The 14,813-nt window shown below is 27.9% G+C and overlaps 1 protein-coding gene across 3 annotated transcripts in view; it reads right to left on the reverse strand.

Moving 5' to 3' along the window:
- Nucleotides 1-1,472: 1,472 nt before the first annotated feature.
- Nucleotides 1,473-14,813, reverse strand: part of LOC129918969 (hemicentin-1) — a 265,301-nt gene continuing 251,960 nt past the window's right edge. For all 3 annotated transcript variants that reach the window (XM_055999736.1, XM_055999738.1, XM_055999739.1), the window contains one exon: nucleotides 1,473-1,663. In XM_055999736.1, coding sequence (XP_055855711.1) covers nucleotides 1,544-1,663 — 120 coding nt within the window. In that variant the 3' untranslated portion in view covers nucleotides 1,473-1,543. The remainder of the gene's footprint in view (nucleotides 1,664-14,813) is intronic.

Genomic DNA, 14,813 nt, shown 5'->3' on the forward strand with positions numbered 1-14,813 from the left:
TGTTATCAATCGAAAGGCAATATTTCGACTAGAACAAAGTTTTACTCTGAAAGCTCTTGTCATTTTTGTAATTTTCTTTATGTTTTTTTTAGTTTTCTAAAGATTTTTTTGTTTTTAATTGAGTTTTTGAAGTTTATTATATTTTTTTCATTAAAAAAAAATAATTACAATATTAAGTTTATAATTATTTCTATTTTTTTTAAAGATTGTAATTGTCAGAATAGAAACATTTCCTTGCTAATTTTTATATAACTTAAAAATTAATTTAAATAAAATATGTTTTTTTTTATTTTTCTTGAATTTTTAATCAAATCAAATAAATTAACCAAATTTCCTCTGACAACTACAATTTTGATTTTTTTAATTCTATTTTAGAATTATTTATTGACATTACGTATAAAACACTGTTTTCATTTTTCTTTGTTTTTTTTTTTTTTTTTAGTACAATTATTACAATTTTGATTACACTTCAATATAATTTAGGCCTTATTTTTTTTTCTATTTAACAACAATAAAAATTTATGGATTCTAACAGTTTATTATTCACCTAATTAGTTACTTTTTTTATACAATTTTTTTTTAAATGTTTTTAAGTTTAATTTTTGTTTATATAATTTTATTTAAAAGTATAAATTTACTTTGGTTTTGTTTTTTTTTCACCAGTTTTAATTTTTAAAATTTAATTATTTTTAAGTTATATTTAGCAGTTAACTATAAGTCGTTTGTTTTTTCACTCTTTTTTTTATTTAATTTTTTTATTTTTATATTTACAGTAACATGAATATTTTTTGTTTTTTATTTTTTTATAAAAATTTATATGTCCGTTTTTTTTTTTTTAATGAGAAGAGTGAATTTTAAAACGTAATAGTGTTTAATGTTGATGAAATGTTTTCTTTAATTTTTTTTATTAGTGTTGGATGTAGGTATACATGTTTTAATTGGAGAAATTTGCTTAGAAAATTTGAAAATAAATTTGATTCGTTATGTGATTTGGTTTTTATTAATTTTTTTTTAAGATTTTGATTAACATTTAAGATTTTATTATTTTGTTTGTCGATTCATATTTAATATGGACTTGAGAGTAACTATAACAACCTTTTCGAGCATACAAATGAGATTGTTTTGAACAATACATTGAAAAAAAAACTTCAGTTAAAAAAAAAATTTTGAAAATTTTTAACAAAATATTTGAAGTTATAAAAATACGAAAATGTTGTTTTTATTTTTTAGGTATACCCAAAAATCGCAGAAAAATTAAACAAATCCCAAATTATTATGAAAAATAAATTAAAAAATTAATTTTTAAATACTTAATTTTTAATTTATTAATTCTTTTGAAAATAGAAATGAACTAATCACCCTCATTTTGCCTTTTTTGTTTTTAAACGCGACTGTATTTTGTTTTTTATTTTGCAGAAGTGTTGTTATTTTATTAAAGTTTTTTTTTTTTAATTTGTTTTTTCTTAGAAACATTTTTTTTTCGTTATATAATTTTTTAATTTATAATTAAATATTTAAAAAATTTCAACACTTCTATTTACCGTCAGAATCGTGTCGCATGATTTATACTCCTTTCTTTTGATTTAGCTAAATCATCAGAGGTCATAATTTGATGATGAAGTTCTTCGGGTACAGTTTTGAGAATACTATGAGCAGATTGATTCTGAAATTAGGAGAGAAGAAATGGATATTGAAGATTTTTAGTGAAAAGATTTAAAAAATTTTGTTTTTGGTCATAGAAAAAGAAATTCCTTATGTTTTAAAGTAAAAGAAAGTAGAAGATAATTAGAAGTGAAAAAGAATTTTAGAAACTGAAGTGCAAAAAGAAGACTGGCTATGTAAAACATAAAAATGGCTAATGAACATAAAAACAAAAATATTGAAATTATTGTAACAAACGTTTTAAGCCATAGTTAAAGCGAGTCACCATTTTCGTCAATAAATTTGAACTAAAATAAAATAAAATCAAAAACAAAAATAATGCATTAGAAGTATTTTTGAAAATTAAGATTCAATAAAGGCATTTTTGCTTAATCCTTAATGTAATGATGATGAAATGACGAGAAATTGGTCTATTTATCAACTATTTTTAAGAATATCTATGAAACGAAGCAAAATCATACTTTTTATGTTGAGTAGGTACAAAATGATTTTCTGAACGCCAAAGTTTTTAAATCTCTTAATCAAAACCGAAAGATGGATGTGATATCATTATAATGAAAGTGATAAATAGTAGAGGTTCGAAAAGACCACTTTGAGGCACTTTAGATACGCAGTGAAATACGCTGAGGTAGAAGGTACTTCCAGTTGAAAATCAAATTATTCCACTCAATAGAATGCACAACACAACAGAATCCAAGTTTTTTTTTTCAAATTTAGCAAGCATTTTGGTATTCTGAAATTTGGAATTTTATCATCCTAAAAAGGTATATAGCTGACAAAAATATACTTTCAAAAAGTTCAAATCTTTTGAAAAACATGACAAAAAATTTGTTACAATTGGTGTTTAAATACTTAAAAATTAATGAAAACCATAAATATAAAATAAAATTGTTTTTTTTTTTTTTAACAACTTATTTTATTTTTTAGATTTAACTTTTAGACCTTCCTTGTTGAACGTTTAATTTCCTACTTGTTCATTTGATAACAATAACTTTTCGATAAATTAAAAGAAAACTAAACAAAAAAAAAAATTATCAATTTTTCAAGCTTCGACCTTGGATAACTTTCAAATGGTAAGACTTAGGAAAAAGGAATATGAGACTTTTTAAGTAGATTGTTCAAATAACTACAAAAATATGTGTATATCGAAATACAGTTGCTATTTCAATATAATTCAGGATTTTATATCTACAACAGTCGGAAAAAGTATTTTGACAAAATGAACATTTTTCTAACTGATGAGAATAATCTGTAACGGTTAAACATAAAATAAGGAAGTTGACGGTTATTTATTAAGTACATTATGGTGAATGTCATAATGGTCAATGTCAGTCATATAGTTGGTATTATGCTTCGAGGCTGCATTTTTTGTATACAAAGTACTAATTTTAGCGGGAAACAAATATTTTGACAAACGTTCTATTTCAACGTTGGTAAGGTAAGGTAATGCATTTTACGTGTTTCAAGAACGTATAAAACTGACAGACTTGTTAAGGCCCCGATTTGTAAAAAAAATTGGGCAAAACGGAGGAACTTAGCATTTAAATTACTGCATCTTCTGTTGCAAGTCATAATTTCGGTGTGTCTGTTAAAAAAATCTGTGGAGAACTGAATTTGTCACGGGAAACTAAAAATTACCAAATATGAAAACATAAAAATATAATTATACAATTATATTATTAAAAATTTACCATAAATGGACAAAAAATGAAAAAAATGCACTAAAAACAATAAACACATTTTGAAGAATTCACTTTAAATCGGGGATTGACTCCAAAAAGTCTGAATTTGGAAATGCCATTCTTTCATCAGAAACTTTGTTAGCAAAAGTACCCCTTGCATTGAGCTCGAAGAAGACAATTTTACCATGTTTATGGGAAGATAACACAGTATTTATCTCATAAAACAAAAATCGAAAAAAAAAATTGAATTCTCAGACTGACATGTTGTTGTGCTTTTCGCTTCTGGAACAAACTTGACCAAAATTGTACGGAGCTTCAACAGTTCCTTTACGTTTCCGTAAGGAACGTAACGTATTAAAATAATTTACTCTAACATTATGGTTATTTGTAGAAATTAATCATTAATATTTTTTTTGGTTGTGGAGTTTGCAAATTAATCGGTGATTGGAATAAATCAATAAACACTTTAAAAAAATCAAATATTGCATCCAAAAACGAATAAATTCTCCAAAAACGAGACCTATTTAGCTATCGTTTATTAATTGACGGATTATTGACGATTATTGAGAAAATAAAAAAAAAAAAACCATTTCAATTTCTGGAATCGAACCTCGGAAACCCGATTAAGAGGCAACTACTAAATCACCTAGACTAATACGAGTTCTGAGGATAAGAAAACTTTTATTTATATAAACCATTTAGGAAATATTGAATCAGAATTGACTTAAAATAGCTTTAAAGATTCTCAAACTGTAAAACGATTATCATCGATTCGATTATCGTTTTCAAAATTACGGAATGACCCCCCAGGGTTTAAAAGCCTTTACTCGCTCTTTAGAATTTTTATTTCCGATTTTTCAAAATTAGGTTCTAACAGTTTTGAATTTGGGGATCTTCAAAGCAAAACATAATAAAAAATATGAAACAATTATACCTTGAGTCATATTATGTATCTGACAGTTTATAGAATACCTATGCAAAAAAAAAATTAATTTACTTTTTTTAACGAATTTCACAGGAAAATGTAAAAAAATAAAGTGGTAATCACTTAAAATAACTTTTTAATGGTTTTTACCAGCGAACGAAAAATGTTTAGAAACAAATTGAATTGTGGATTTCAAAACAATATTAAAAATAAAATTATACGCAATTAAAAAAAATACATTAAAAAAATACTTAATAACAACATTTCAAAATGATTCAGCTAAAATAGGTTTTTCAACACACTGAAAAAAAAAATTAAAAATGTAAATTTTGAAATTTTGTTAGGTTTTTATATAACGCTTACCTACTTGAATGCTACGTTTTTAATAATTTTTATTTTATTTATGGAGACATTTGTTATAAATGTACGGTATTAAGTCTAGTTGAAGCGAAACGATAAATGTTCTAAGTCTCCAAAGTCATAAAACTTTTTTTTTTTTGAGAAAGAAAAATGATCTGTACATTTTAATGTGAGTGAAAAACAATTGAAAACTCTGCAAATATTCTAGCAAAGATAAGAATTTCGTTGGCCAAGGTGCGTAAAGTTCAACGAAAAAGATTCAAAATTTTCGTTAACGCACATTGGAATAATTCTTTTACACATTTTCCTGCAATTATTTATTTGAAAAATCTCAAACTCAGAAATTAAAGTTATAATAAGATCAAAATACCTTTAAATCCCTTCACCCATTTATAAGAATTAAACCTAATTAATAAAGAATGAAAGAAGTACAAAAAAATATAACTCACAAAACCAAAAAGAATATATTTTCTTTCTTCACAAAAAAAATGTTATTATCATTCATATTACATCTAATTATAATGATGACAAAGTTTTTCACTTTTATTTCCTCTCGGTGAATTTAAGAAAGTGCGTGGTTGGTATTATACAAATATTATACCTGAGCTTGTTAATTAAATCCAGACAATGCGCGTCTTTCAATAAAAACTTTTCCATATCCTATCCTCTCCCCACATAAATGCCCTTATTATGGGGCTACTTAAAAAGGTCTTAGAATATAAAACCTCAAACCTGATAAAAATATTATCTTCTTCCAAGAGGAGTATCTCATTATATTTCCCATGATATTTACCATTGACCTAAGATTACACAAAATATGTCTTGTTGTGAATTTTTTTTTTTTTTGTATAAGTTTTTATGTTTTTTTTTTTTTTTGCGTACATTTTTTGCGAAAAACATGCAAAAGCATACATCCATCGCCAACCGGGATCTCTGAAATGAACAAGAAAAAAGTTTTTGAGTTTTGTCCTAATACCCCCATGTGACCAATTTAAATCCATTTTTTTCCACACAGATTTCCACCCACACGAGGACCTTTTTTTTTTAGTTGTTCTTATTTTTTTTTGTTGTTGTTGTGTAAAATCTTTTAACATGAAATGACAACCCACTTAAAAGTTGTTTACTAAGAACAAAAGAACAGGCAGAAAACTCAAGTCCAGAGAGCCGATATACATATACCCACATTTTTAAGGACGACATACTCATTCCTTACACAAATATATTTTGTATAGTTAAGTAAAAGGACGAAGAACCGGGATAAAAAAGGCACAACGACACAAAAAACTAACAACAACAACAACGATACGAAGACGACGACACGACTGCGATGAGGATAAGACAAGAATGGTAAATGGAAAATAAATTTGCTTGTTTACAAGTAACTATACAACTACCATTTGTGTTTTTTTTTTTTAAGCTCAAGAGTAGTACAGAAAAGAACCCTCATGTTAAAAAAAAAAAATTGTATATCAACAGTCAAGGGCGTCATCAGGAACTATTCAGTAGGGGATTGTAAAAGATAAAAATTCAACTTTTCACTTAATTGTTCAAACTATTAAATGTTATATGGTAGGTATGTATTTTGTAGTCATTAAGGGCGAAAAAAAAGAGGATTATCAAGAAAGTTTTTGGTGGAAATTTGAAAATTAAATTTTGCAATTTTTTAGTTTTCACATAACCTTGTTTTTTTTTGTCATAATTTCTTTTAAAATTTTTAGATTAAAATAAATTAAATACTTATAAAATTTAGTGCGTAAGCGATACAGTTATTGACACCCATAAGGAATTTTTCAGTTCACACAGCTGGCAAATATAATTGGTATGGATATGTGAAACTCTGAGTACATTTTTAAATACCTTACTCAATTGTTTTTTATTATATTTGTATTAAAATCGGTTAAGACATTCGTGATGTTGTTAAATTTTGATTTTTCTAAAACTCTACTAAAATATATAATTATTGACACTCTTGTACAGCTATTGACATCATATATTTATACAATTATTGACATATCTTCAAACAGACAGTTGGAAATACAAATTACGATTTTTTTGTTTAGGCTGATTTAAGTCATTTTCTTAAACCTTTACGTGGCACCCTTTGAAGGGTGTCGGCTCAAAAATGCATTAAACTAGCCGTTCGCCTGTTTTGTGGCCCAAATGGATTTTCCTTTTTGTCTTCTTCAAGAAAACAAACCCTTGACGGCATGAAGTACATCCTCTCACAAATAACATTTCAGCTTCGATAAAGGTATTACCGAAGATACATTTCAGCTTTTGTTAAACTTTAGTTAGGTTGTTGGGCATGGAAAAAGGCAACGTTATACAAGTTAAACCCTTTATAACAATGTACTTATAAGGTCTTACAGAATCTTAAACGTAGCTTTACCGAAGCTCTATCGAAGCTTTTAGATTTGACAGATAGTTTATAAATTGACTAACCAAGCTTATCCGAAAAACAAGCTTTCTTCGGTTAAGTTTCTTTAGGAGTATTCAAACAACTTACTACAAGTTGTTAAACTTCTATAAGCAATTAAATTCTGAAGCAAGCTCAATACAAGCTGTATCAAAAGTGGTACCTGCGAGATTTCAATTGTCAGAAGCTGTTGTGTTAGTTGAGTAGTTCGAGGAATATGAAAAAATTTGGCTGCAGCCTTTTTGGACATCTTTTGTATCCTCACAGCTTCAAGAGCGTTTTTCGAGGTCCGTTTTGGTGTATTTCCTAGTACATTTAGGCATTTTTCCAGCTTAGTATTCATTTAAAAGAGTGATCTAATTATTGACACTCTTTATAAGTACAACTATAGACACAGTGTCAACGTTTGTACTCCAATACAAGACAGTTATTGACACAGGGGTGTCAATTATAGAAAATGTTAAAATCTTAAGACAGTAGTTGACACCCCATTTTATTAAATATATAATAAGAGAAAAACAATAAAAATACATTAAATCCTTCTCCAGGACATTAAATTTCATATATTATAAACTTTTATGATCATACTTTTACTAAGTACAACATAATTATCGACTTACATGTTAAGATTCCTTAACGAAATAGACACTTTTTTACCAAAAAAAAACACACTCTCGTAACAGTGATGTTTACGTTTCAAAATTTAAAACAAAATTGAGTAGCTACCTCCCAACTAAAAACAAAGAGTGAGAGAATAAGAAAGAGCGAAGAAATTAAAAAAACGGTTTATATAAATCGTTGCGATTTTTTCCTATAAAACGTTCTTTACGAAGAGGGTGTCAATAACTATATTGAAATTTTGCAGTGTCAATAATTGTATCACTTACGCTATTTAAATTATTCAAACGATTAACCGTTTTAAAGTCTTCGACCATGACTTTCACATGGGGATAAAAACCCAAACTTTAGAACTCGGTACACTTTTATATCTAAGTACTTTTTGTGCCAGCATAATTTCAACATAAGAGAACTTGGCTCTCTTTTTAGAAGTAATGTTTTTGTAGCGATTTCACTACTTTTTGCAAGGTATGGGTGTTGAATTGAAAATCTCTATATTTGATGAAAATTCAGCGGAAACATCAAATTTTAAAATTTTTCCTTTTATAAACTACTAGCTCCACCATTCTACCAAATTTCAAGATTCTACGATAATCAGAAGTGCTCTATAATATTTGATGATAATTCAGCGGAAATGGGCGGATGCCACGCCTCCTGAATTGAAAATCTCAAATTTTCGATTTTTCCCTTTGTAAACACCACAAGTCCTATCACAGTGTAAAATTTCAAGTTTCTACGATAGCGGGAAGTAGTCCATAATAATTTTGATGATCTGCCAGTGAGTGAGTGAGTGAGTGAGTCAGTCAGTTACGGTTTTTGCGATTTTTGAAGCATTATATCTCAGAAACTACTCATCGTAAGAGGCTGAAATTTTGTGAGGAGTTTGGTTTTGACCAGATCAACAAATGTAGCGAGTTTTAAATTTCTAGCATCTTTGGTGTGGAAGTTAGAGGGGGGGATCGAAAACGGCCTGAGTTGTTTCCTGTAAATAAGGGTGTAGTGCCAAAGTTGCTAGAGAACTTGGCTGGGCACTACCGTGCCCCTTGATTTATTGAAAAAAATTTAAATGATTAAATCCAGTAGAAAAATAGAATAACTTTGTATGTGCCTGTTAAATTCTTAAACGTTTTTCACAAACAATTGGTATGATATTTTTAAGGTTATATTAATTTGTCAACACTTAAAGTCATAATTTTGAAAAAAAAAAAAAAAAATTTATTAACGGGTTAATAATCAAATGATTTTTTCAAAAAAATTGTAATTTTTTATAAAATCCAAATACTATTCGTCGCCTGAGAATTGTTTTGTCGTATACGCCAATTTTGGAATTTTGGGAAATCGCATTTTAAGGTTTGAGCTTTTATAAAAAAAAAACTTGCCGATAGATTCTTTTCAATTTTTAATAGAATATTTTGTGCGATATCTTCTTTATATTTATGTTGTCAAAATTGTCACATCTATTTTAGTTTTCAAATTATCAAGGTTTTTATCCAAAATCAGTTTGTCGTAAACGCCACCAAAATCAACTTTTTTTTCCATCCCGTACACGTACGACAAAGTAGGCGCACGTACAACATTCCAATACTAAAAAATAAATAAAAAAAATTTCACAGTTCGTTTTTATTTATTAATTAAATATTTAAAAAATAGTTTCTTATTACATAGAAGTAGTATTGGTTTGACTTAGAGGCTCAATTATTAAAATAAATATATCTAAAATAAAGAAAAACCAAAAAATATGACCATAAACATAAAAAAATTTAAAAAATGTCTTAACAAAAAATAAAAGTCATCCCATGGCTATGAAATATGAAAGAAATAAAATAAAAATAAACCAAATTTGGTTAAATTAATATATGGTCATAAATAAAAGTAAATTAAATAAATATCAAACTAAAGAATTTATTCTAATTTTTTGATTTGATGCTTCATAATATTCTTGGTCTGATTTAGGCATAAATATGAAAAGGCTTTTAATATCAATAATCTTATCCTTAGTTATCGAGTTAGATTTTTTAGTAATTTGAAGACATTGGCTGAATAAATTTACAGGAGTTGCTATGGTAGACTTTTTATATGTTTTAAATATTGATGAGCTTTTATATTCCACTTTTCTACCGCTCGCTTTATAAAATAGTGTAAAAGTATCATCAGTATCATCAATTTGCAAACCAATAATGCAAATTTAGCGAAGAACAATGGCGCCTTAAAAAAATAATTTTCGACCAGCAGGTGTTTTTTGCGAGCGGGTGCAATAACAAAACTCACAGCAACCCTTTTTCGCTTCGTTCACGACAACACGCGTGAACTAAGAGGCGCCACGGGCTCGGCGCCCACGACTACAGTCGACTTGTTGAACTTGTGTGTTCGATACAAGATCAATAAGTTGAAGACAGCGCGCGCGAACGAAGTGACAAGATCAATAAGTGTACAACAATAAAACAATAAAACTGCGACCTTTTTTCACTTCGCTCAAGACAACGCGCTTGAACGAAGCGGCGCGACCGACGGTCGACTTCTTGATCTTGTGTTCGATAGAAGATCAACAAGTGTACATATTTATAAGCGGTACTTGTGACCGAGGATGAGGTCAAGTATCTAGCGGCAGGAAAAAACGACAAGAACCATGACAAAATTAAATACAACAATTGAGATGTCTCTCAGATGCACATTTTTCTTCCTTGCACCTCTAGGAATAGTGCAAAACCTCAAGTAGCGCAAAGCTTAATGCAGCCCTTAGTTTTTAAATTCATTGTCCTTATAGCACATGAAGTCCTTATTTTCAATAAATACTTTTCTAGTAGGTTTATTATATTTGTTTATATTCTATTTGGGTCATATACCTACATACATGTAAGACAAAACAAGTTCGAAATTTTCTACCCTATCTGTTTTGTACGACGTACGACAAACCAATACTGAAGAAAAAAAAGCTGAAAAATACATAGAATTTTTGTCGTAAACGCCAAAAGTTGGAGCTTACGACAAACCAACGCTAATCCGATGCTTATTTTGTGGATATACGACAAAATGCACACTAATTATCTCAGTAACGGTAAACGATAGGACAAATCTGATAACAGAAATGAAAAGAGAACGTTCTAAAACCTATTACTACATATCCAGTTTAAAAAAGTGCATTTTGGCGTTTACGACAAAACAATTCTCGGGCGACGTATTGGAAAAACGAAGAGGGATACTAATATTTTTTTTGTTGTAGAATCCAGCATACATACATATAGATCATGAGAACCGTTCGTCGTAAAAGAAAAAAAAAAAAACGAACACTATACAATAGAGTGGAGTGAAAAAACATGTTTTTCGGTTTTCGTGTGTCCTATATTATATATCGTTGATCCTGGACCTAAAAAGTGTACAGCCAAAATTTTAGCCAATTATTATGACAACATCTAGAGGTGGCGCACTCGACTTTACTTGAAAAAGAGGCTTATTTCAAAAACGTAAAAACAACACTGATTTTAATTTTTTTTAATTTTATTTTTTAATAAAATACATAAATAGACATAGAAGCAATAAATCAAATTAGCTAAAATTATAAATGTTTCTATTAGCAGTCTTTGGGTACTATTTTTGGGTAAAAAAATCAGATTCGGTTTCAAAAAAATTGAAATTTTTGCCAGAATTTGATCTTATTTTTATGTAACCATCTCTTGCCTTGGGCTTACAAATAAAATTGCAGATTCATAAACAAGCTTAACATATTCTTTTCACATACTGGGTTTGGCAAAAAAAACCTTCTTAGAGTACAATATATTGCCTTCTGAAGATTTATATACTTTTTCATTCAAGTCTAGTGCGCCACCTCAAGATGTTGACATAACTGACTAAAATTTTGGTTGTGTACATTTTAGATCATGAACTAACGATTGATAATACAGGGCACGCAAAAATCGAAAAAAAGGTTTTTTCACTCCACCCTACTATACAATGACGATGTTAATTCTTAAACCTACATTATATCAATAAGCAGATAAGTCAAAAATGTTTAAAGGTATTAAAAAAAAGGTAAGTGCGCTCGGCTATGACACCCGATATCTGGGTTTAATTCTCCAGCATCTCTGCTAAGAAGTCCGGACTCGGCAGTAAATTGTAGGTCCCTTCCATTCTTACAAATTTATTATATGCACACAAGAATGAATGAGAGTTGTAAGTCACTAGGTCTTAATCATTTATGAAATGTCGTACCAGAAATTTGTTAATTAATTTTTATTTAGCAGAAAACATCATAATTTATGAAACATTGAAAACATTTATGAAACATTGAAAACATTTAAAAAATTAAAATAGAAAATCTGTAATTTTTAACCCTTTCGGACCCAGCGTTACTCTCATGTAACATTTTTTTAAAAATTCGTAAAAAATATTAAATTAAACAATTTTTTAGGTTACGATGGCTTAATTGAAAGATAATAATGCCTAGTTACTGGATTATTACAAAAAGTTAGTCAAATGTCATGCCTTTAATTTTTTTTTATCGAGAAAGGGACTGAAATTCACATTTTTTTTTCCAAAAAAAGTTTTTTTTATATATGGTCATAATTTTGAAAAAAGATATAAAAAATGTTAATGCAGAAAGTGTTTTGTTTTTTTGCTTAGAAGAAGTAGCATACATTGTAGTTTCATAAAAAGTTATTTTCTCAGCTCTCCGACTTTTTTTGGTGGTCATAAACAGTGCATGTTACTTACATGTAACATGAGAAAAACACATTAGTTTTGCTATTTATTGTTTTGGAAAATAATTTTTTGTTATTCATATTTCTTAGTTGTGATGTTTTTGACCCGATAATACCGAAAAAAAACATTTTTAAATATTGATTTTCATAGCTTGGGTTCGAAAGGGTTAACTTTTGACCAAATTCATAGTAAAATAATTTTTTTAAATGGTTAAGGAAAAAAATTTTTAACCCCAAAATCTACAATTTTTTAAATAACCACTTTTCGATAGCAATTATAATGAAAAAAACTGTTATTTTCGACATTAAAATTTTTTTTTAAATTGAAATAACTTTGGGCAAAACAAAAATTTCACTCAACCTTATTATTTATAGCTTGTTATGGTACTAAGTCCATTAGGAAAGTATAATTTAGATTCTGTGGCAAAATCTTGCTGGCCAATATTACTTTCATTTGCGGAAAAATAAATTTTCACAATATTTTCTGAACTCAAAGGCTCATATGCAAAAAGAATAAGCTTAAGCTCTATCTCACTTTTCAGTACATTTTCTAGAAAAATCTATCTCAAGAAAATGAGATAGATCTTCTGAAAAGTGAGATAAGAGCTTAAGCTCATTTTTATTGCATACGAGCCAAAGTGTATTTTTTCTAAATATTCTTAAATACACTTAGGAGCAAAAAAATGGAATCAAACTTTTGCGTTTTTTTAAAACGTTAATTGGCCAGGATGTAATTGACATACATGAATGTTAATTGCACCATTAAAAAGCTTGAAACAAAGGCTTTAAATCAATACTAGGAACTTTAAAACCCGTTCACTTTATAAGGATCCAATCAACATAAATGAAGCATGTAAGCAAAAAAAGACTGAAACTGAAACAGAGAATATCAAGAAAATTTAACATTTAGAAAAAAATGAAGTGCAATTTATTGACAGATAGCTATGATTACTATCGTATGCATTTTGAAGTTTTTACCAACAATTAAAAGTAAAAAATTCAAGCTTTTAAATGAGACCATAAAACTTGAAGAAACATTATTTTATCCATTGCAATTTTTGTTTTAAATAAAAATTATCTTTTTTGATTCCGTTTTTTTGCTCTTAAGTGTAAAAAGTTCAAATCTTAAACACGGCATCCCGAACTTTTAATAAATTTAAATTGTTTTCGATAACTTTGTTGATTGAAAAATAGATTATTTTTCAAATTCAATTCGTCACAAAAACAAACAAAAAATATATTTTGCAAAAAAAAATAGGTAAAACACATAAAAAGCCAAGTTTCTTTTATTATTATTTTGAGGATATAGGTATACAAAAATTACTTGAGTGAGAGTTGTAGTTCTTTTTTTCATATAAAACTTTTGTATTCAATTTATTTATATTGGGCACGTTCAGGAAATATTAGGGACTAGATATTTAGGCAACGTCATTTTCTGAACGGAAATTTGAGTGAATTGACTAAATTAGTTTGGATATGATGTTATTGTCAAATTTCGAAATTTACTTAAGAATTTTACCGATCGCATGGGGAAGACAGCAAGTTTCACTTAACTTTAATGAATAAATAATATTAATTACAACCGATAATGCACTTTTTACTCGTTTTTCACAGAAATAAATTTAATTCTGCTAAATTAATTCTTTATTTAAAAACAATCAGCTGTCATGTTGACAAAAAAAACTTTCCTAAATTTTTAGGTAACATTTTCTTGCCTAACTTTCCAGTTAGCTTTCCAATAAAATTACCTAAATTGGAAAGATTTTTTTTGACAGCTGACCAATCAGAGACCGAGAAATTCCCTAAATATTTAGTGCCTAACGTTTCTGAACCTGCCCATTGGAAGTTTACTTTTGACAGATATAGTAAATAGATTTCCCAGTTTCTTCTCTCTTTCTATACCATACATATTATATTCTAAATTTTGCCACAACAAATGGGTTGTTAATTATTTCTTTTCAAAATGATTTTGACTGGATGTCTGCAGCAGTAACTTGGTTCAAACTTGGAAGTTAAGCTTTTTTTGGATCGAAATTAAAGGTAACAACAAAAAAACAACTTCCTGACATACGAAGAAAATGTAAAAGGTAATTTTTCACAACAACCGTTTTAATGATTTTAATTCAAAAGTACAAGTGTATAGGTACTGTCCAAAATAATGTCCTTTTTTGCACATTAAACAAATAACAATCAACTTGATTTCTGACTTTGAACGATTTACCTAACTGATTTCAAAAAAAAAATTGTGCAAAAAGTATATTGGTAACCTTAATTTATTAAAATTAAGAAAATTAGAAGTTGCACCATGTGTTGAACTCAAAGTATTAAAAAATTTTTAGACGAATATTTTCCCTATCATCAATAAGATGAAAACTAAATTGATTTGAAAATTTGACGACTTCCAGGAATAATATAACGCAGCAAAAACTTCTATTAATTTTTTATTATTTCAAAAT

The sequence above is a fragment of the Episyrphus balteatus genome, chromosome 4 (assembly GCF_945859705.1).
Source record: "Episyrphus balteatus chromosome 4, idEpiBalt1.1, whole genome shotgun sequence".
Lineage (NCBI taxonomy): Eukaryota > Metazoa > Arthropoda > Insecta > Diptera > Syrphidae > Episyrphus > Episyrphus balteatus.